Genomic DNA, 22,822 nt, shown 5'->3' with positions numbered 1-22,822 from the left:
TTTTCAAGTGCAAAAACAGAGTAATGCCATTAAATGGTATCTGTATGGGAGAAACAGTCATACCTGGTATCCCTCTTGCCCCATTTCTTAGGCTAGCTCTTCTCCTGCAAGTCATGTCCGCCACTCTCATACAGGAGTATTTGGCTAGGGGAGCGATTTTCAACCACAGCACACTGGTGTGCTGCAAAAATATTTAGTCAGGGGCACTGACCTCTTTTCCCTTAGATTGTCAAGTGAAAAATGACAACGGCCAGCACAACAATAGCCATCAGCATGAATGAATCAAAATATACCTTTTTTTTTTTTTTGGTCAGTTCAGCAAAAAATATAATACATTTTTGGTGTGCCGCAGAATTTTTAGTCATGAGTTTACGTGTGCCGTGAGATGGAAAAGGTTGAAAATCGCTGGTCTAGGGTAAGCGAATGTTCTTGGTTAAATGTAGAAAACTCCAGCTTGAAGGAGAAAACAAATGTTGCTTTGTGCTTGTAATGGAGGTTTCCTGGGTAGGTTTTAATAGCGTGGCTTTGTGGGATGACTAACAAGAACAGCCTTAGTTTGGTGAATGACATGGCATTAAGGAAGAAAATACACAGCGATTTTTTTTTTTTTTTTAAGCTTGTGGGGACAGCCCAGCCAGTGTGGCTCAGCGGTTGAGCATCTACCTGTGAACCAGGAGATCATGGTTTGATTCCCGGTCAGGGCACATGCCCGGGCTGCGGGCTCCATCCCCAGTCGGGGGCGTGCAGGAGGCAGCTGATCAATGACTCTCTCATCATTGATGTTTCTCTCTCTCTCCCTCTCCCTTCCTCTCTCTGAAATCAATAAAAACACATTTTTTTTTATTTTTTTTTTAAAAAGCTTATGGGGACCACATTTTATCAGGACACAAAAACCTGATTTTGTAAGCGAAGGCTGAGCAAGCCCGCTGTTACTGGGACCATCAGACTTGTCCGTCATGGGCTATTTGCAAAAGGCCCCAACAGCTTGTCCAACGTGAAGGTTCGCGTTTGTTCTCCGTGCGACAGCCCTGCCCCACGGAGCAGCGGGAGCTGCCCGCCGGTGTGGTTCCAGGTTGCTCCGCGGAGCAGGTGCGCAGCCCGGGGCCTCCGTTCATCCCTCCTTCCCGGCCTTCGCTGGCTGATTGCTCCCCCTCTCCTTCTAGGTATGACTATCGGGAGATGCTGCACAATGCCACTTTCTGTCTGGTTCCTCGTGGTCGCAGGCTTGGATCCTTCAGGTTCCTGGAGGCTCTGCAGGTAAGAGACCCTGACACGTCCCCAGAATCGGGCTGAGGGACGAAGGCTGACTGGGCGGGTTGAACCTTAGCACTTCTCCTGGGATCTAAACAGAATGTGTGATTTGCCTTCAACATCTGAAATCTGTTTTCCTGAGAAAATCTGCAAGATTTTTCTTATGTGGGGGGCAGGAGGAGGAATTACGCCTCTTTTGGACGAGACATGAGAAGATTAAACTGCCTCACCACTGGGGTGGATGGGTTCTTCAGGGACATGACTGCAGACAGGACAGCTCTAACTGCCACCAGGCATCCTAGCTGGGCTCCTCGCAGAGACCCTGCTCTTCTGGAAGCCAGTCTCAAGAGCAATGGAAATGACTTATTAATCATAGTTCCAAAAAGCAAATTGCCTGTTCATCCCCCCTTTCAGTCGTCGCTCGGACCCTCTAGATTGTGAGAGCAGCGCCCGCATTTCCAAGCTCGGCCATTCCGAGGTCCCTGGCTGCAGCTCCAGACCTGTAACCTCAGTCTGCGGAAACCTCACTCGTGTTGAGGCTGCTGTCCACGCTTCCTACCTGGAAGCTGCAGCCGGCCTTCCTTGACCTGGAGAAAGCATGCTCTCAGCCCCCTCCTCCACTCCTTGTCCCCTGGCTGCCGTGGTCTAGTCCCCTCTGCGCCCCGCACCTTGCCCGAATCTGTGCTTTTGTCACAGTGCTCCCTAACTCCCACCATCCTGCCTTGTCCTCCGACAGCAGAGCTTCCTCCTCTGAGCGTCTTTTCCAGCGCACTGCGTGTTCTGTGAGGCTCAGGGTCACCGATGTTCTTGTACCCGCTCGGGATGTGGGTGGAGCACATTGAGCCCTGATTTAGATTATGAGTTATTTGGAACCAGAATTTCGCCATTAGCCCGGTGTATTTTGGCTGTTAAATCACTGTGCAGGTAGTAAATTGGTACAAGGGTGGTTTGGATCCCTCCACACTGAAGGGAACAAAGTTCTGGCTCAGATGTTTGTGAACAAGGGCAAGGTGAACACTCTGTAATAGTTACGTCCACAAAATGCTTTGTCAGGAAGCCGAGCCCCATTCTACTCTGTTACTCATGACATTTGGGGCAAACCACTTGCAAGCTGACTGTGGCAGCTACACTGACGGCACCGTTTATAGTCAAGGTGGGTTTTATGCTGAGATTTTGTTGCTGTAAGATTTTGGTGCATCAGTATAACTTCTCCAATGAGGCCGGTTGTCTCCAAGGAAGTAAGGTCAGCCAGACCATGTACACGGATAGAAATGGGGTTTTAGCACTCTAGGGCAAGATAAGCAAATATTAAAACCTTGGCTGGATACATAAGACCTACATGTGACTTGATAACTCACGAAAGCTTACTTTCTTCTGGCCTCAGCAGTCCAGGATTCATGCAACGAAAATGTCAGTGATTGAATTTGTACTGATTTCACCCCGTGATTGGAACGGTTCCTGCTGTCGCTTTCCTCACACTCATGAAGTCCCCTTCTTTGCACAGGCTGCCTGTGTCCCTGTGATGCTCAGCAATGGATGGGAGTTGCCATTCTCTGAAGTGATTAATTGGAACCAAGCTGCCGTCATAGGCGATGAAAGATTGTTATTACAGGTAAGGAAGGGGCTGTGGCCTTCAACAGATCAGTGGATTATTGCTGCCCCCATCCAAATGTTCAGAGAAGATGAATCTAAAAGGTCAGCTCTATAAAAGAAGTTTTATCAGGAGAAAATGGCCTGTGTCATGGAGACTGTGAAGTCATTTAATATGGCATTGTGCACTTTCCAACACAGAATCTGCCCAGGTCCAGGGAATATATTAGAAAAAGAACAAGTTACAGGTAACGGATGAGCTCTGATGGTGAGTAGAGGTGTATATCTACTCCCTTCAATATCCAGAATTTTTAGAAATGATATGAGAGGTCTTGTACTATCCTACTGCTTCGTGTGCCTTTCCTCTGTTTTAGTATTTGCCTTCAGTTTACTTTTCAGAAAGAGAGAGGTCTCTAGGGTTGATTTTTATAATTAGTGTTATCATTGCTCAAATGATCCACTCTGTGTACCTGAGTGAGTGCTGTCTTTAAGATAGCTAGTTGAAAGAGCAGCTATTACTAAAAGTGTTTTTTGAAATGTATCTTTGGCTATTTAGATTTTTCAAATTTAATTTTATTGTGGTAAGAACATATAATGTGAAACCTCTCTTAACAAATTGTGACGTGTATAACGCATTGCTGTTGACTATAGGAACAGTGTTGTACAGCAGGTCTCTAGTTAAGCAGCTTCTTCTCCTGCTCAACTGAAACTTTATACCCACAAATTAATAACTCCCCATTTCCTTCCCCCCAGCCCCTGGCAGCCATCAGGCTACTCTTTAACTTGATGAATTTGACTCTTTTAGATATTTCATAGAAGTAGAATCATGTAGTGTTTGTCTTTCTGTGACTGGTTTATTTTACTTAGCATAACATCCTATGTTGTTCTGTATTGCCAGATTAAGATTTAATATTGTTAAACCATCCATATTACCCAGAGCAATCTACAGATTTAATGCAATCCCTATCAAAATCTCAATGGCATCTTTTATAGAAATAGAAAAGCAATTCTAAAATTCATATGGAACCACAAAAGACCCCAGAGAGCCTAATCAATCTTGAGAAAGAGAACAAAGCTGGAGACATCATACTTCTTGATTTCAAAATATATTACAAAGCCACAGGCATCAAAACAGTATGGTACTGGCATAAAGACAGACATACACACCAATGGAACAGAATACAGAGCCCAGAAATAAATCCACATAAATACTGTGAACTAATCTTTTGGGACAAGGGTATCTAATAAAAGTTTGAATTTCTCAAGAGCTACCTGGAAGGCAGATACAATATTCACAGAGAAAATCCGAGGACAGCAATAGTTGGTCATTAAGGATTTATCTATAGCCCCTTTGGGCAATAATATTTACATTCTACATGAATTGCCATGCTCCTTTTTCTAAAATTACAGAATATTTTAATGCTTTTGTTTTGTAGCATTCTGTACTTTATCTTGAACCACCACAGATATGCGTAGAATGATTTTTTTTCAAATGTCCTTGCATTTTTGATATCAGAAAATTGAGTTTCTAACTCTGTCATTGATCCTACTTCGGTGCTGCTAGTCAGTCTGCTAGCTGGCTGGTGAAGTGAGGTAGTACTCTCCCTAAAGCAGTAGGTGAAATATCAGTGAGAGGGCTGTGGATCAGGCAAGCCAAGCTAAACCCAGCTCCCAGAGTATTCCTTCTGCCTGGTCCTCTGGGCCTCCAAAACAAAAGAGGCATTCACGGTCCAGCAGTGAGCGTCCTTCCCACACAGTGACAGCGTGTATCTAAAACACTTACTCATTAAAGGCCAACCCAAAGTGATAAACATAGCTGTTTTTCATGTTGCCTTATTTCTTTTATGATTTTGAAAAATAATGCACATTTATTTAAGGAAATTTGGAAAATGAATGGAATAAAAATATGAGCCATAATTTCTCCATTTATGTGCCAATGTTCCCATGAATTTGATGTGAATACGTTGGGAGTTTGTCTTTGATGTGGAGACCATTGTGGGACACTTAGTTGTGGTTGTCCATTTTCTACCATCTCACCAAAGTTGGTGCATATTTCACCTTCTGAAGCACCTTTTTGGCTTGACCCTGGAGATTGTGTTTTCTATTCCACACCCACACAAGCTTGCTGATATTTTCCCCTCTCATATGTGTCTGTCTGCGCACAGCTGCCTCCATATTGAACAGTGACTACACTGTCATTGACAGTGGTTTTAAAGAGCTGGCAATGGGCCCAAATGTCTGCTCCGGGAAATGTTTTTGTTATGTTACAATTTTTCATTTCTGTTTTAGAACAGCTTGGATGTTTTTATTTGCATATGTTCTCGTCATCCTGTCACCAAGAGAGCTCAGTGTGTCTTTTCTATATCTATTTCGGTAGATCCCGTGTGTTTTGTTACCATACATGACCTTTTATTAAGACTTTGAGTTCTGCAGCTTCCAGAAAAATCTGGCCAAATTGGAATTAATTTATTACTTTTCCATACCTGCCTCTCCGGACAAGCAGATTAATAGCCAATAGCCAAATGCCATTAAAACTTAGAGCTTGGTCTTTTCAATCAATTGGAATTATCTTCCAGAACACGTTGTAGGGTGTGGTCAGACACTTGTATTGTGCACACAAACAAGTAGAATATATTTCGCTGGATGTAGGAACATCAAGATGTGGCTTATATAAGAGGGGAGTGTATTGGTAGGTTAATCTGTGATATTCCCTTTCTCCTCTCATAACCACAGTCTATCCTACTTTCTGGAGACCACATAGGAATAGTTCTCAGCATTTTTCTAATGGTCTGGCTCCTCATGACCATGATGAAACAGTGAAGTCAGTCTATATGACTCTTAAAAATACCCATGACATTTAGAAGAGAGCATGATTATGAAAATTGAGCAGGATAATTTTTTTTCAGGTCTTTCTTTGGCAATCTAGGTAATTTCTCAGTGAGTAAATAAAATAAATTTGCTTTGACTTGCCAGGGATTCATGATATGAATGTTTTTTCTCCCTTCTCCAAGGGTATGTGACTTCCATTTCACCTGGAACTCTGGGTTCAGGCTAATGCTTGCCTGTGGGTTTCTCCTTTACCTGGCACCTCCATGCTTCTTTAGTGTTGGGAATCCACAGACACACTTTGGGGCACAGATTTGCTCTCCTCTTTTGGATGTGGCCCAGACAGCTCATCCTTCTGTTCTTATTATAAAGCAGTTTTACAGCTCCTCTTAAAAGCTATGCTACCACCTTCCCCTCCAGTGGAAATTCAGATGTAGTCTTAGTCACAATGTCACGGGTAACCTGTTAAAGCAGCAAACAGAGCATTCCCGCTTCAGCCCAGGCCCCCATGTCTGTCTGATTAGTCACGCATTAGGGAAGCAAGCATGCAGAAAGAGGTGAGCACAGAAGGGCACTTCCTAATCACAAGGAATTCCCTCTAAGGGTATAGACTCCGTAAATGAAAGAAATCTTAAACTGTAAGTGAAAATAGGAAGCAAGCCCAGGAAACTGACCAGAAAGTATACTTCAGAGCCCCTGACCGAAGGCAGTTCACATGCAGAAACTAAGCAGTTGGCCCAACTTTGAATAGCATCGCCCTTATGTCAACAGTGATCACATCAGTAGTAATTATTGCTATGCTAATTAAGCTTCCCGTGTTCTGGGCACTGGGCTAAGCACTTACATGATCTTCATTACGACCTTATGATGTTAGTATATATCCCCATTAAATGGAATCTTTGAGACATCAAGTAACTTGTCCAAGGAAGCACAGCTACTAAATGGTGGAGACAGGAATCACTCCTTTTTCTTCTTCTATAACTCCTCTGTCCCTGTGCTTAACCGTTAGCTACACTGCTAGTAAAAATAATGATATACCTTTGGTGGCTTCAGATGGCCACGTTCAATTCAGCTCTTATTTCTTAAATAACTACTCCATAAAAGCCACTCTCCTGCCTTAAAATGTGTAGCAGTATGGACAGGACACGGATCCCTCCTTTAAAATTGTGTAGCATGGTAGAGAGCAGTGATGACTAAACACATACAAGGTTGGAAAGATTGCGTTAGCTTGGGGTAAGTGCTGGAGCCAAAAAGGTAGGTCTGAGGAGCAGAGCAGCTCTCAGGTGAGGTAGGAGGCATGTGCACATAGAATTGACTAACCCCGGCTGCAGATACGCTGGAGAGGCTTAGAGACAGTCCCTAAAAAGCCCTTGAGTAGATAATTTGTAGTCCCTGGCAGGGCATGTCTTAAAAGTGCTTGGGGGAGGATGTTTTTCAGCCTTTCCCTAGGGCCTGCAGCTCCTTCTCTGTAAACTTTGGTTGTCCCTGTGCAAGATCACAGATTTGTGGGACTCACAGGAGAAAACAGCAATTGCTACTATAAGAACATCCTAAGCAACTGATAACCTGCTTCTGAATCTTAGAGAACTGTAACTTTCATTCATTAAAGGTCATTATTAAAGCTGATGCCCAGTAAGTGCTGTTTTACCCGACACCTCTTCAGGGCATTTTAAACTAGAGGTTGGCGATTTGTAGAGCTCCGTGTGCTGGAAGCTGAATGCTATAAAGAACAAAAGCCCAAGTGGGTTATTCGATCCAATGGCATCTCGTTGTTTTCCACTGATAGTTACTGTGTGTTCACCTTGTGTTACAGATCCCTTCTACAATCAGGTCTATTCATCAGGATAAAATCCTAGCACTTAGACAGCAGACACAATTCTTGTGGGAGGCCTATTTTTCTTCAGTTGAGAAGATTGTATTAACTACACTAGAGGTAAGTGGGACCACTTGGCTCTCTCATGAATAATGGTCCTTTATACGCTTCTCTTGGCCTTCTCTTTTGCTATTGGTGATGTGTAATTGGTCAGATGGGGCAAAACCGAATTTTCTGTGCTTGGATATGACGGTTAACTCTTTTTTTGCCTGCTCTGCCATGACCAAGCAAAGAACTCCATTTCTGACAAACTCGGGAAAACTGACATGAGGAGAATTACACCCCTGACACAAAGATTGGTTCTGTCTTACCTCATTTCAGGGATATGTGGCTAATGACTGTCTTCCTGTCATTCATATTTAATGGCATCCTTTCAAGACCCAGTTCTGTAGCTCTTTCAGTGACCAAGTCGAGGGAAATCTACTACCATTCTAAAAATATGACTCATTTCCTGGCCACCATAGTCCCATGGCATCGGGGCACAGCAAAATTAATTCTCAAGACATGTACAACCCAACCAGCATTGATGTTGCGAAGATACGTTAAGAAGAAAATCAGGATTACACCCGTCTGGTTCCGAAAGTGTTAAACATGAAATCAGAACTCTTGTCGGCAGATGGGTACCCATCGTCAAGTTGCTTTTTTTAAGACAGAAGGAAGAAAGGAAGGGGAAGCATGGGGATGATTAAAACCTTTGGAAACAGAGCAGGTGGAGATGGCCTGAGGCTACACCAAAGTAGCACAGAGCTAAGAAAAGATTTAGGAAACTGCACACTCAGAGCTACAGGCGCGTAGGAAGGAGAGCAGAGGTACTGCGGGGAGGCACAGCGCGCAGGTGATTCTGAGGCGTCTGCACAGTGCGGCGGGGCATCTGTGGCCTCACTTTTGGAGTATTTACTTCGGAAAAGTGATTCCTGCTCCCAAAGCGGGACTCTGGGGCACACACTGAGAAGTCCAAGTGATGCCAGGAAAGCAGAAGTCACCCTGTTTTGCCCACGTCACCAATTTGTCGCCATGCTCGGCATCAGAGCCTGTGCTGGCCCTGCCCCAGGCGCGGGGGGGCGTTTACTTGCTACCCCAAGTCTAGCCCGGGCTCCTGCGCTCCCCGGGGGACCCGCTCTAGTCAGTGTCCTCTGGTGAACGATTCTACCCTGAAACAAGTGCAAAGGGCTGTTCAGGACCCAGGCTCACCCTCCAGGGAGACAGGTCAGAATGGCTTCAACAGGCTTCCTTAAAATGGGTGGGGTCTTCTCCTGTCCATAGCAGCAGGGTTGAATATGTGACTTTCTTTTCTTGGATTCTGCTCTCCACACAAGCCCCTTCCTAGGAATAAGGGACGGTGAACATCATTCTCTTCTCTTTCCTTTTGGAATAAGATGCCTTTTTATCAAAGAAGTGCATGTTTATTTTAGAAAATAATGGAAAATGCTCAAAGCATAAAAATAAAATAATCTACCCATGTGAAATCACTGTTGACATATATACACATAAACTACGTATATTAGTTTTTTCTATGCAAGTTTACAAATATGCTGTCATCTTTAATTTAAAAAGGAGTCTTTCTTACTCCATGATATTTTTTCAGCTTAATAATGTATTGTTAATATTTTCTCATTTTATTACATTATTCTGTAATTATTTTAGTGACTGTATAATACTCCATTTATAATATCATTCAATTTATTTAATGAATCCCCAGTTTGAAGATAATACCATTGTTTTTGGCTTTTTATTATTATATACATCATTAAAGTAAATAGCCTTAGCACAAAATTGCTGGGCAGGTTCAAGATTACTTCCTTAGGATATAAATTTCCTGAGTTCAAAGACCTGGTCCAAAGAGTACGCAAAATGTTAAGATTTCTAATTTGAATTATCAATTTTTCTATAATAGAATTGAACTAATTTATATTCCCTCCAGCTTATATGAGAGAACCTGTATTGATCTTTAGTTTTTTTCACTTTCACCAATATTTAGTGTTTTTTACTTTCACCAGTATCATTAAAAATGATGAATTATTATTGTCTTAATTTATATTTCTTAGGATGAATATTTTTCATATATTTCTTGCTCAGGAAACTCACCAAAAAAAAGAAATAGCCACAACGTTGTCCCACTTTTTCGCATTAATTTTTAAGAGCTTATTATATTAAAAATATTAACCCTTTGACTGTTGTGTTGCAAATATCTTTCCCCAATTTCTAGTATGCCTTTCTATTTTGTTTATGATTGGACAATCTTTTCATCTGTGACTTTTCCATTTGCTATGGTTAGAAAGAAGTTTTTGACCACAATTCTATTTATATACACAGAGATATTCACTTATGTTTTTCTAGTACTTTCATGGTTAAGTTTTTACCTTTAGCTGTTTAATCCAATTTACTTTTACATATGATCTGTGTTGAAAAGCTAACCTTTTTTTTTTTGGACAAATTGTTGTGTAGTTGTCCCAATATATTTTGTTGGTGTTCTCACATGCCACTCTTATGCATCTTTGGTTCTGTTTCTAGGCTTTTAATTTTGCCCTATTAGTTATCCACTCTAATACACCCAGATCACATGTTCTCATTTTTTTTTCACTCTGTATGTCATCCTTTGGTGTGAGCCTATATTTATTTAACTGATCTGCTTTTGTTGACTATTAATGCTGTTTCTAATTATTTATTTTTTTATAGATAGAGATCCTTTATTCAAGCAATGACTTTCTACATGTGTATTAGACTACATACATCTCTATTTCCTTAGTATGGCATCCTTGAAGTGGGATTACTCAACTGAAGAGTCTAGGCATTTCTAAGGTCATGATCTGTATTGCCAAATTACTCTTCAATCTAGACTCTCACAGCTGCCTGGGGGAGACCCTCTCTTGCTGCATGCTTGTCAGCTTTAAGGAGCATAATTAAAACACATACACACACACAACTTCGCTAATTTGCCAGATGAAAGATGGTATCTCATTAATTACATTTCTTTTGAGTATGGTTTATTGCATAGATCTGGTCTCTTGCCTATTAAGTTAGCAGGGCTCAATTATCCTGTAATAACAGTTGGATGTGTGATATTCATCAGAATAGGAACTTATGTCAAGCTGTTTTCATCTCTGTGCCTGGAAAATGCCTTCTTCCCCTTGGATTTAAGCCATGTAGTTCTTTAGCAACACAGTTGTTTTGAAAACACTGCAAACCATATACTTATTCAAATTTATAGCAGCTGTCAAATCTCCTCATATAGTTTCAAGATTAGATTGTAACAGTTTGACCCCTTAACTGAATTGCATGAGCAATACCATCCAGTTTCCCTTTTTAATTCAGGACTCAGATAACCCAGAATCCAATGTAAACAGAAAAGCAGAGAAACTGGCAGAAAATGCTATCCACATACACAAGTAAACAAAGCCAATATGTTTGTAAGAGTGATTTTAAAATGCCCACTTGGCTTAGAATGTGGATAATGTAAGTCATTTGGTCCCTCTTGTAGCTCCTAAGGTCTGAGGGTAATTTAGAGTCACCCATGGACAACAGACATTTGAGGAACCCTAGCTTCAGGCTGTTCTGCACTCAGAGCCTCCCTTGCCTACTGTATTCTAGACCATGAGAAGAGATGACCTAGGGTTAGAGATCATGACCCTTAGAGTCGCACGTAGTGCTCAGATACAGTTGAAAACAGGTCCCCCCATTCTCTCCAATGCCAAGGTCAGGTTGTTAGTACATTCTATTGTGCTACACTCTATCCTGCTTGGGATTCAACGTAGTGTTGTATTTCCAGTGTCACTGAAGTTTCTTTATCCTGCATCTTGAAATTAAGGAGCTATTTAATGAGAGCTAAGCTTTTTGGAGCTGAGTTTTTCTGTGTGTGCGTGTGCAAAGTGACAAGTAATGATGGGGACAATAATAAAATACTGTCAAGATAGCGTCCCTTCCTGGATTTCAGTATTTGTCAGAATACTTTGCAAAAGTAACCTGGCCCAGAGGACTGAAACATAGGAGCCCAGTCAGAACCAGGGTGAGCAAAAGAAAAGTGTATTGATTGTAATAACAGGCAAACAGCTAATGGTAGATGGAAGGCACGTCTTTGGTGGTTTTATGAAGTCTTCACCCTCCAGTTTTCTCTCCAGTTCTCTGACCACGCACATTTAAACCATAGTCTGCTGATGCTGTTGTACAGTGAAATTTTAAAATCAATGAGATAATGGAAGTAGGAGATTGCTTTGGCTTGGAGAGAGGTGACATATGGTGGCACTGTGTGTATTAGGTAACCTTGCACTGGTCAGAAGACCATGCCAGGGCCACACAGGATGACTAACCTGTAATCAGTGGTCCATTTTTTTTTTTAAATGGAGCAGAAAAAAGAAAAATAAGAAGGCTGTCATTCTTCCCTTTGAATTCACCTTAATAGGAAGCATTATTCTTATTAAAGGTGCCATTTGGGACTATAATGAAAAAAAAAAATTATATTATGTGTGTGTATCTGTTTGTGTGGATGTATGTATTGATTTTCTTTATAGCCAAAGTAGTGTCAGACCTCTAAATGGAACGTCATCTTTCACAGCAATAGAAATGGGCACTAAGAATCCTGAAAGGATCCTGGGAGCCGTCCAGGGTAGCTATAGGGAGAATTGGACATTACGAGAGGGCCAGAATGACCTCTCTATTTGGTGAAAGGAGATCCATATTCTTTCAAACTTTTGAGAAGGCAAGTTGATAGAAACCTTTTAGAAAGACATCTGGCAGTGATATGAACCAGCCTTGAAAGTAAGTGTTCATACCCCTCGACAAAGTCTTAAAGAATCAGTCCTAACTGTGGAAAACTTTAATTCATAAATGTGTTCATTGCTTTGTATAGGAAAAAAATCGCACTATTGTTGGTCATTTAGAAGTAAACCAGGAATACTGTTAGTAATATGGAAAGATGTCTATAATAAATAATACCTATGATATTATACTGAGTAAAAATGGAAAAAATCTATGCCTAGAAAATGAATACAGGAGTGTGATTTTTTTATTAATGGTAAAAAAAATCAAGTCTTAAGTATTAAAACTTATGCAGTTTTTCCTGACAATTCTGAGAGCTTGTTACAATTGATGTAATATTTTATTGTTTTATTACAAATGAGGAAAGTGAGACATAAAGGTGGCCAATTGCTTGACCCAGGTTAAACTGAACATTTGCTATTGCTTTTGTACCCTTGCTGATATCTTCCTGTCAAGAGCCATTTGAAAAGAATATAACATGCTTATTGGTATTTCAGAAGTACTATAACTTACTGTATCCTTGAATTAAAAAGATAACAATGTTGTAATACTCAACCAAAAAAAAAAAAAAAAGTCTATGACAGTGGGTAGCATCCCACCCAGAGACCTGAAGTGAGTGGTGATCCATTTTGTGACATCTCTGAGTTCCATGTCATTTATATATAGGTCAGATTTATGATGCTATCTATTCTCAATTTGCTCTGTGTCTTGATATCCAAACTTGTTTAAGTGACCACATGCTGGAAGGTACATAAATTGGGAAGGCAGAAAAGGGGAGAAATATTAAAAACTATAAAAGAAACTAAATAGACAGTAGATTTGGGCAAATAAAAAAATCTGGAATGAATATTATACAAAGTGAAATTACTAGCCATGTAAAAACCCTCACAACCATGGCATTTTCTCATAATTAATGCCCAGACAATAGCATTTGAACATATCTCTGCTACAGCACAGAGTAAACATTAATATTTTATCTAGATTCCTGAAATCTCCACCACATTAGAAACCTCTACCCAGCCATATAAAATGAGCAATTTTGATCTGAGGGAAAGCAAAAATGTAGAAGTCATTGAACTAAGATATTTGAGTTCTAAATTTCCTCTTTGCTCCCTCTTTTCTTTCTCATTAAGAAATATAAACATAATAAGGTTTGCAAAGATAAATGTAGCTCACTTTATTACTTGTCCAGTCACCATGTGGGATAAGATGAGGGTGTTAATAACCTTACAAATAATAAAACTCCGTTTAAAATGGTCTGTACTTAAAGATCACATTGCATTAAGTGGGGAGCTGGAAAATGATGATGTAGGTTTGAAATCTCTTGAGACGTATGGCAGGCTTTTTCTTTTTTTTTAAGTAGAAAAAATAAAACATTGCTGAAAACATGAAATTCTGTATCAAGTTAATTATTTGCCAAATCATATTTTAATGAGTGGTTGGAATAATTACAAGAGTTTGAAAGTCACAGAGACAAATCTGTAAAGCGGATTAATCACATTCGTCTGACAAATGATCCAGGATGGGAGAATGCTTAACTCTAAATGGAGAATTTAATGATCTGCAAGGTCCCGAAGTCCAAAGAAACTAATGAACTAGCTTGGCTATTATTAGTCTTCATATGCCATGGCCCTTGTCCTATTATGTAGGATGTTTTAAATAATTGTTAACTCACTACTTTTTGAGATGAAATATAGGAAAACTTCAGCTACCCAGGACCCCAAAGTCCAACAGTTGACTTTGAAAGGAAAATGAAATATGACAAACAAATGAATCTGTCTCCTGAATTAGACCCACAGGTCAAAACCTCCACAGCTTCTAGAATGTGCTGTACCTTCAATATGCTTTTAGCTACGTCTTCCCATGGTCTGCATTGACATCTCTGTGCACTGGAACAAATCTTCCTGGTGTGGATGCAGACCCACTGCTAGATGCTCACCCATCAAGGAAACCATCCCACACACTGTGTTTTGAAATGAGCATGGACTTCTTCTTACAGAAAGACAATGTAGTATTTATGGTTAAGCTGCAGTTTTAGTTAGGAAATTTGATCAGCCATAATTCATCTCTCTCTCTCTCTCTCTCTCTCTCTCTCTCTCTCTCTCCCATTGCTCAGCCACTCTCTTGGTGTTTCAGACACTTTTATCAGTGACGCATTGGAGGGTTGAGTCTCTACGTTGAGGGTCTTCATCCCTCCAGTAGGATTGAGCATGGTCCTTATCAAATGCCATCAGGGTCTCCTCCTCACCATGTGCTATGTTTTTGTTTTCTAGATTATTCAGGACAGAATATTCAAGCACATATCACGTAACAGTTTAATATGGAACAAACATCCTGGAGGATTGTTCGTCCTACCACAGTATTCATCTTATCTGGGAGATTTTCCTTACTACTATGCTAATCTAGGTAAGTGAGTTCCTTCCAGGGAGCGACCCTTGTGTAGCCTCCAGGCGTCGTCCAGAATTAAAGGCCCTTGATTTTTCTGTTCTACAACAGAGCCTTCCTAACAGCCCGCCTTGGAGACTGCTGAGCAAGCCCTGTCATACATGGTACATCAAGGTCAAGAATCATAAATCCTGTAGAGCAGTGCAAAATGAAAAAAATAAAATAAACACCTTTCTTATCTGAGCAGCTACACTTTATATTTAGTAGTCATTTCTTTTCGAATCCCAAATTATGGATCATTTTGAACGTTACAGTGGGTTAGCTATAATCTTAACTCTCATCATACATAAAATGGAGCTAGAAGATCTCACCCTAATATTTTTTCACAATCCTAACTTCTCTATCTCATAGCAAAGAAAAACGGAATTAATAAAGGGGAAGGAGAAAGATTTAAGAATATCTGACAAGGGAGAAATGTATCACTCATTCAGCATTTATTATGTTCCTCTTACGTGCTACGTTCATGCAGTGCTAGGTGATAGAAGAAAAAGTCAAGCGAGATACAATCTCTGCTCTCTGCTCTCAAGCAGCTTTTAGTTTCATATTAATGGGGCAAAAGGAAATGGGCGGAGGGAGAAAGGTCTACAAATTGTTCCCATTATTGCCATAGATATAATTTGTATTTCGGGCCCCAGTTGCTCTAGTGTTAGTACCATCTTGGGCATTTCCTATCATTCACGGTTCCAAATTTGAGAAACCCTGGGATAGGAAAGCATCTTTCAAGTAGATGGGGCGAAAAGACTCTCAGATGTTTTACCCAGTGCTGACATTCTCTAATAACTACCTCACCCTTTTTTGAGTTGTACATATTTAGCTGATAACTTACAAAAAGGTGTGGTCTTATGGATCAACCGCTGACAACCCCTTAGTCCAAAGCAGACATGTTATGGAGACCACATCAAAGTCAGTGAGTGTCCACACTGGGGAATGTGTTTAGAATTTAGTCATTTTCAGATTAAGGTAGTCCTTGGTAAAACGTCTACGTATTTCTTGTAGAGCATTAATACCTTCATTTGGAATGAGCACATTAGAAGTGTGTAAACAATGCTTCTGAAGCTGTTAGTGAAAAACCCCAAAGCGGTGACTTGTCCTCGCTGTTAAAAAGCGAACCCCTCCATCGTATTTATTCTTCTTACTTGGCAATACCTTGAATGTGTATCTCGATAGTGGGGAAGTTAGCTTATTTCTAACAGCAATTAAAGTCGTAATTGGATGATATAATGTTCTCTACAGGCATTTGTATGATCCTTTAATATACATAGTCTGATTCCTACCTTTATCCCGGCAACATTAAAGCTTAACTTGGATGTCCCCGCACTCTTTTGTTCACATTTAAGCTACTAAAATGTGAAATCAGTGGGTCTAAACTTATGCAGTTTAGATACCTTTCTACCCAGGGCTTCGGAGCACACAGTTGGCCGAGGTCTGGGTCACATACTTTTCTCTCAGCTCTGTCACTGCTACACGAATGGGATTCTTGGGAGTATAGAGGCTTCCACTTCACAGTAATGTGGTGATAGCTGCTACCAAAGACTGATCATGAATGATTTCCTTGGTCCTGTTCTAGGTGCTTTGTATGCATTTAATTGAATTCTCATAACAGCCCCATAGGTTTGATACTATTATTACCAACCCCATTTCACAGCTTTGGAAGCATGGAGGGTTAAGTAATTTTTACAAGATCCCACCACCAGTAAGAGGTGTTCAAACTTTAGTCAGGCTCTGGATGCTGTTCTTTTAACTTTTACCACTTGCTAGTTATTATTTGAAATAGTACTGATGAGGCAAAAAAACCCCAACTACATAATTACAAATAAGACACATGCAAATGCCCTGGGAGAAAGAGCACATTTACTTACACGCATATTAAGATGTAAGTGACGAGGGAAGACCCTTTCTTGAGCTGAGAATGGGGGGGGGGGGGTGTGATTAGACTCGGGGTGCCTACAAAGCAGAAAGAAGATCGAAGATGCATCCCCGAGGGAGGAAAAGGGCCTCAAAGGAAGAACCTGGAAATGGACATGGAGCTGTAAATTATCCAGGTCTCCGGACTCAGGCAGCAGTGAGCCAGCAGCTCTTCACCTTGTTTCTGTTCTGTCAGGACCTGAGAGGCGAAGGGGAAATACGCTGGAGGGCGCGTTAGCTGCAGGCCAGGCAGCGGAGCTGGAGGAGTGATTTTGTGTCTCGTTTTCAGCGCTTCATTAGGCTCCTCTCCCCTTTCTGTTTCAGGTTTAAAGCCCCCCTCCAAATTCACCGCGGTCATCCACGCAGTGACCCCCCTCGTCTCTCAGTCCCAGCCAGTGTTGAAACTCCTCATGGCCGCAGCCAAATCCCAGTACTGTGCCCAGGTGAGCGGGGCTAACGGCGGCCTGCTCCGCGGGGGGGCCAGAGCCGCGCGCACTCTGCTCCCGGGGCTCATTAGTGCCATGTCCTGTCACTCCCCTTTCATTTGTCACGCCTTGTTATGTCCTTTCATCCGCCTAGAGGTTCTTGGAAGTGAGATCTAGCACAGGTAACGGGCGGGTTGCAAAGAGATCTTTGCCCTGGGGCAAGGTTAATATATATATATATATATAAAACAACACATTTTTTAAAGACTATATAAGCGCATTATTTTGTTTTTAAATGTCACTGTGATAAAGTAACATCACATGGGCCACTGGGAGGACCCAGAAAACTACGTTTCAACAGAAGAAACAGACTTGGTGTCAGGAGGCATCAACTTTCGGTGACATTGGTAACAGAAGATTCAACCTGTAGTAACAATATTTGACAAGTCAGCATCTCTCCCACACAGTTATTAACAGTGGTTTTTCTGATTTGTAAATAGCTTATAGAAGAAGGTTTACAATCAAGGAGAGAAGTAAAGAATTCCGAAGTATACATTTTTGAACTAAACACATTTATTAGCAATAATAAAGTCCTGTAAAGTCAGCACCCATTCCGGAGAACTGAAAACCCGAGCTCCTGCTTGAATTCTTTTTATTTCTGCCACGCCGCCTGGTGTAGTGCAAGTTCACAGCAGATGTTCAGGATATATCTTTATTTAATTGGATCAGTGTCATTATCTCACTCATCTCTGTAAGATCCCAGAATTTAGGAAGTCACTTTATTAAGATCCAGCAACCCCGACATTACTTTTTTTCCTTCCAACTTTCTCCAGCCCCCAGACGTAATCTTTTTAGGTTATTCTCCGTGCCCCCTCTCTCTGGTGGTTGAGGTGACTAGGCTCGGAAGGTTGTGTGGGAGCGGACTCACTTTCAAATCAGTTTTGATGTCTGCCCTCTGCCTTGCGTGGATCTCCAGCTCCTCTCTCTTTCTCTGAGAAGGACCGCTGAGTTGGAGGCCAATATAAACCCAGCCTTACCGAGCCATCTAATGACCCCCTATTCCTTTCAGATCATAGTTCTATGGAATTGTGACAAACCCCTACCAGCCAAACACCGCTGGCCTGCCACTGCTGTGCCTGTCATCGTCATTGAAGGAGAAAGCAAGGTAGGACTGCAAGGGGACCTAAATGTGGAACCACCACAGAATATCCACTTCCCCACGGGGTGCTTTGGTATTGGCCCTAGAGGTCTTCCCCCTGCTCCTGGGCCTGGACTATTTTTCCTAAAACTGTACCTATCTCTGAGTGTCCTCAGCTTTGACAGACAGTCATAGGCTTTTGAATTAGTGAATCCCGGGCCCCCAATACTAACTCTTTAGGAGATTTGTGACCCTGTGCATACTTTTTTTTCTCAGCTCCCTCATCTATAAAATGGAAATAACAGCACATACCTCATAGGGATGCTATTAGGACTAAATGGATTCAGGGCCTGGCAGTAGTAATCTGTCTCTCAGTGAAGAGCTCACGTGAAGATGAGGGGGTGATGCATGGGGTTGGCCCAGCTGATGAATCTGAGTTAGCTGTGTCTTTCTAGTGGTTCTTCCTCACATTTATCTTAAAAAGGGCATTTTCACCTGAATTCTGTTTTGGTGTCTCCTTCAGGGACTCTCACGAGTGCTGCTTCCATTCTCCAATTCATTTTGCCTAGAACCGAATGATCTTCTTAATCATCTCACGGCCCTTCAGGGAACCTATTTGCTAATACTTTAAATGAACATTTCAGGCGTATGCAATCTAGCCTTGGCCCGCCTTCCCAGTCTTCTCTCTCATTGCTTTCCCCTATAGACCCCATCCTCTGACCGAATTTGATCATTCCCAGTTGTATGAATTGCACCGTGTCCCATCCTACCTCTAATTTTTGTCTTTCCCATGTGCTGCAAGCCTGACCACCCCTCTCAATTCCTGTCTGTCGTCAAACTTCCCATCCATTTTTTAAGCCCCTGTTCACATGCTACCTTCTCTTTGAAATTTCTTCCACTGTTGGAAGCCAGACTTGAGTTCATTTCTCTAGCTTCTGCTTGTTGCTTTCTTGTAGATCTTATCCACTGTGAAGAAATTAGTCGCCACTCAGTGAAACCGAGGTTGGGGAAGCATTGTCACCCAAGAGACTTCCTTTCTCAGTCCCCGAGGGGTCCTATCAGGGGAGGTTATCTCACTCTAAGTAAAACATCTTTGAGCCAGAATAACAAATGTCGATTGATGAGGTTGAACCATTTGAAACCATCATTTGACTCACAAAAAGTGGAAATTTCATATGGTTTGCCATAATACAGTGAGAACTGTAACTGTCACATGGACGCGATGATCCAGTGTATGAGTGCCTACTGTGTGCTGGGCACTGCGCTACACGTTGGAACACGGTGGGGAATATGGCAGATATAGTCATGGCATTCTTAGGGCTGGACTCAAGCAACATGGTTGTCAGAGCTGCTTGGGAAGCATTTAACGAGAGGTGGGAGGTAGAATCACCGCATGCCTTCTGGCATCAGTCACCCTTCTGCATGCATGTCACCATAGGTGTGGTTGCGCAGAAGGACTGGCACACACAAAAATCTCCTGCCTGCAACCTTCTGTATCTGTCTCCCCGAATCCAGTGCCTGAGGCCTGAACAGTACTCAGGCGGAAGCTGTAAACTTTGAACTTTGGGATTCTTTCTTTTCTATGCTTCCATGGGCGGCTAGAACTTCTTCTAGTAGATAAGCCTTTCTTTGACTATTTCAGGATATTCAGAAGGGATCCAGGCTGACTGACTTCCCTGGGACTTCTATGATTAGTATTGCGTTTTTATGCACAGACTCATCGATTGGTCTTATATTTCTGCTCTGAGCCAGGAGTCCCTGCTTCCTTATTTATAAGATGATAACAATAGTACCTATCTCACGGGCTTCACAAATGTGTCTTGTAAGACACCTCCCATTCCTCCAGCTGGTCTATATTTGGGCTTCGGGCCATCTTTTGAGTCCTAGCCTCTGCCCAGCCAGTGCCTCCAGTGGGTCAGAGGGTTCCTTTTCACGGCCCTGGGATGGCACCGCCTGGTGCCTGGGAAAACACTGGCACTTAAATCTTGCTTCAGCTCTGTTTTCCAGGGAACCTAGGCTAAAACTTGGGCCCCTTTTGAGGATTAAGTGAGCTACTGCATCGCAGGTGCTTCGTCTTGTGCTTATGATACAGCAAGGGTTCAATACATGCCAGCTACTCCTCTGGGAGGCGTTGTCATCTTATGGTTTGTATGGGGCTCTCTTGTCAGACTTACTTTTGTGTGACCCAAGGTGAGTTACTTAACTCTCTGTGCCTCACGCTCCTTTAGTAAGTGGAAATAATCTTAATACCTAACTAACAGGGTAGCTAAAAGGATCAGATGTTATAATACTGTATATGTAAATAGACCTAGAAGGGCGGATGCATGTGGTGGGTGCGCAGTTGGGCTTTGTATAATTACCTATGGACATTTCTTATCCCCATTATGCAATATACTTCCTGAGTCTTGGTCATTTCCTAGCCACGTTTATTAATTCTAGAAGGGTTTGGGCTAGTATGTGGTAGCTAAATATTTTTTAAATGACCTAATGAGGAACACCCAGTTCCCACAGATTGACTTTGTAAGTACATGGGTTCCTTGGATGCTAATCCATTCAACTTTTGGAAGGGAGCCTGAGGCAAGATGTTTGAAAGAGAGCCTCTAGTTTCTACACTAGAATTTGGAAGTGGTTGGCTTAGGAGCTCTTAACCTCTGTTGATGAAGCAGGTTCAGAAAAAGAAAATGAATCCTTTTAAAACCAACAGTTGGGCCCAAGATGGGGAAGCAGCCATGTGCCCTTCCTATCGCCCCTTTAAATCTCCATGTCTAGCCTTGAGTTTAAAATTGATGTGTTTGCTGCTTTGGCTGTGAAGTTCTGTTTTGAATTGTTAGGCCTTGTCTCTGCAGTGCTCCGCTGTAGGCGTAGCAGGGCATCGCTAAGCTGCAGCTAATGGTCTTTGCCTTTAGTCAGGGACATGGAAACAACATCGGGAGAAGTGCTTCAGGCTGAGGTTTCTGAACACTGTGTGTATGGGGCTGCTGATCGCTTTGTATTTGATTTGATTTTGGAAGCCTGAAAAAGAGAGAAAGAACTTGACCCAGTTGACAGATGTGTAGGAGCAGACCCTGAAGCCGTTTATGCTGTAGATACATCCCTGTAGCTCCCAGAGATGGGTCAGAGTGGGCGCTTCCCACCCTTCAAAGTCACAAGCCCTCCAGTAGCTTCACAGGCGTGTAAACCCAGTCTGAGACGAGGCCCTGGATGAGCTGGTTCTTGGTGTAAATATGGCTTGGGCATCTGGGGTGGGAGGGTGGATCCTCACATTTGTGGAGAAGATACTTTGGCAGCCAGTTTAGGAGTCTGCCTTTCTCTCTGTCTCTAGTGTCCAGTTTCTTCATTCCATGGTTTTTATGCCTTGAGAGTTGATGGCAGGTATTTCTTTTCTGTTGGGTTTCCAAGTGTGAATTCAGAGAGGATGTCATAACTGTTACTATAACTTCCAGAGTCAGGTGGTGAATGTGAGATTGTCATATGTGCCCCAGATTCACTTTTTTTTTTTTTTAATGTTTGTTATTGATTTTTTAGAGAGAGAGAAAGGGAGAGGGAGAGCGAGAGAGAAACATCTATGACAGAGAAACATCCATTAGCTGCCTCCCACACGCCCCCCCCATTGGGGACCAAGCCCACAACCCAGGCATGTGCCCTGACCGGGAACCGAACCAGCGACCTCTTGGTTCATGGGTCGATGCTCAACCACTGAGGCACACTGGCCAGGCCCCAGATTCACTTTTGAGGTCCTTTTCAGACCTGAGACAGGTGGCACATCTGGGATGAAATGCTGCTGGGTTCATCGGGGGCAAGACAGTTAACGTTTCTGTGCCTTAGTTTTCTCATCTATAAAAGGGGGTTATAAATATGAAATGAGATGATATAAATAAGAACTTGAAGCATTCCATGGCACATTGTAAATGTTTAAAGCTTTCAATCATTCTTTTCTCTTTTTTTAAACCTTACCCAAGGATATGTTTTTATTGATTTGAGAGAGAGAGAGAAAGAGAGAGAGAAACATTGATGTGAGAAAGAAACATCAATGGCTTGCCTTCTGTATATGCCCTGACTGGGAATCAAACCTGAAACCTTTTTTAGGGTACAGGACAATGCTTACTTTTCATTTAAATGAAATTAAAATTGTAAATTACCTCATGACTACCTTTTATTGCTATAATAACTAGTATGTGTGTGTCTGTATATATTTTTAATCTGGGCTAAAATAAGTAAATAGTAGGATTTTTAGATGTCTGTGTGCACACCTCCTATAATATCCTGGCCTTCCAGTGTGTGTGTCCCGCACTTGGAATCACTATTCCATCCATCAGCCCTTTCCTGGCCTCACAGTTTGGATTCTCTCCTCTGGGCCTTTGTGTCTACTGAGTGCTCTGTCTGTTATGCCTCATTTCTGTGTATACCTGGTGAATTCCTACCCACCAAGGTCCTGCTTCAATGTCCCTATTCATCTGCTCTTCCAAGTGGCTGGTGGCTGCATCCTCTTATCTCCTAGCATTTTTCATATCAGGCGAGGACTGGTCATCTTGTTCTTGGTCTCTCTGCAGACTGTGAACAGGAAACATTTCTTCTTTGTCCTCTCTTAGCTAGCAAGGTGTCTGTACACAGTAGGTG

At 42.0% G+C, this 22,822-nt stretch overlaps 1 protein-coding gene across 1 annotated transcript in view; it reads left to right on the top strand.

Annotated features, from left to right (window-relative positions):
- Positions 1–22,822, top strand: part of EXT1 (exostosin glycosyltransferase 1) — a 236,154-nt gene that overhangs the window by 202,770 nt on the left and 10,562 nt on the right. The window contains exons 2-7 of the mRNA XM_081116455.1: positions 1,164–1,257; positions 2,756–2,863; positions 7,481–7,600; positions 14,566–14,698; positions 16,967–17,085; positions 18,137–18,232. Of these exons, the coding sequence (XP_080972581.1) occupies positions 1,164–1,257; positions 2,756–2,863; positions 7,481–7,600; positions 14,566–14,698; positions 16,967–17,085; positions 18,137–18,232 (670 nt within the window). The remainder of the gene's footprint in view (positions 1–1,163; positions 1,258–2,755; positions 2,864–7,480; positions 7,601–14,565; positions 14,699–16,966; positions 17,086–18,136; positions 18,233–22,822) is intronic.

Source organism: Miniopterus schreibersii, assembly GCF_964146895.1.
Source record: "Miniopterus schreibersii genome assembly, chromosome: 17".
In the NCBI taxonomy this organism is placed as follows: Eukaryota; Metazoa; Chordata; class Mammalia; order Chiroptera; family Miniopteridae; genus Miniopterus; species Miniopterus schreibersii.
Note: the sequence above shows the minus strand (reverse complement) of the source record. Positions and strands in the feature narration are given on the sequence as shown.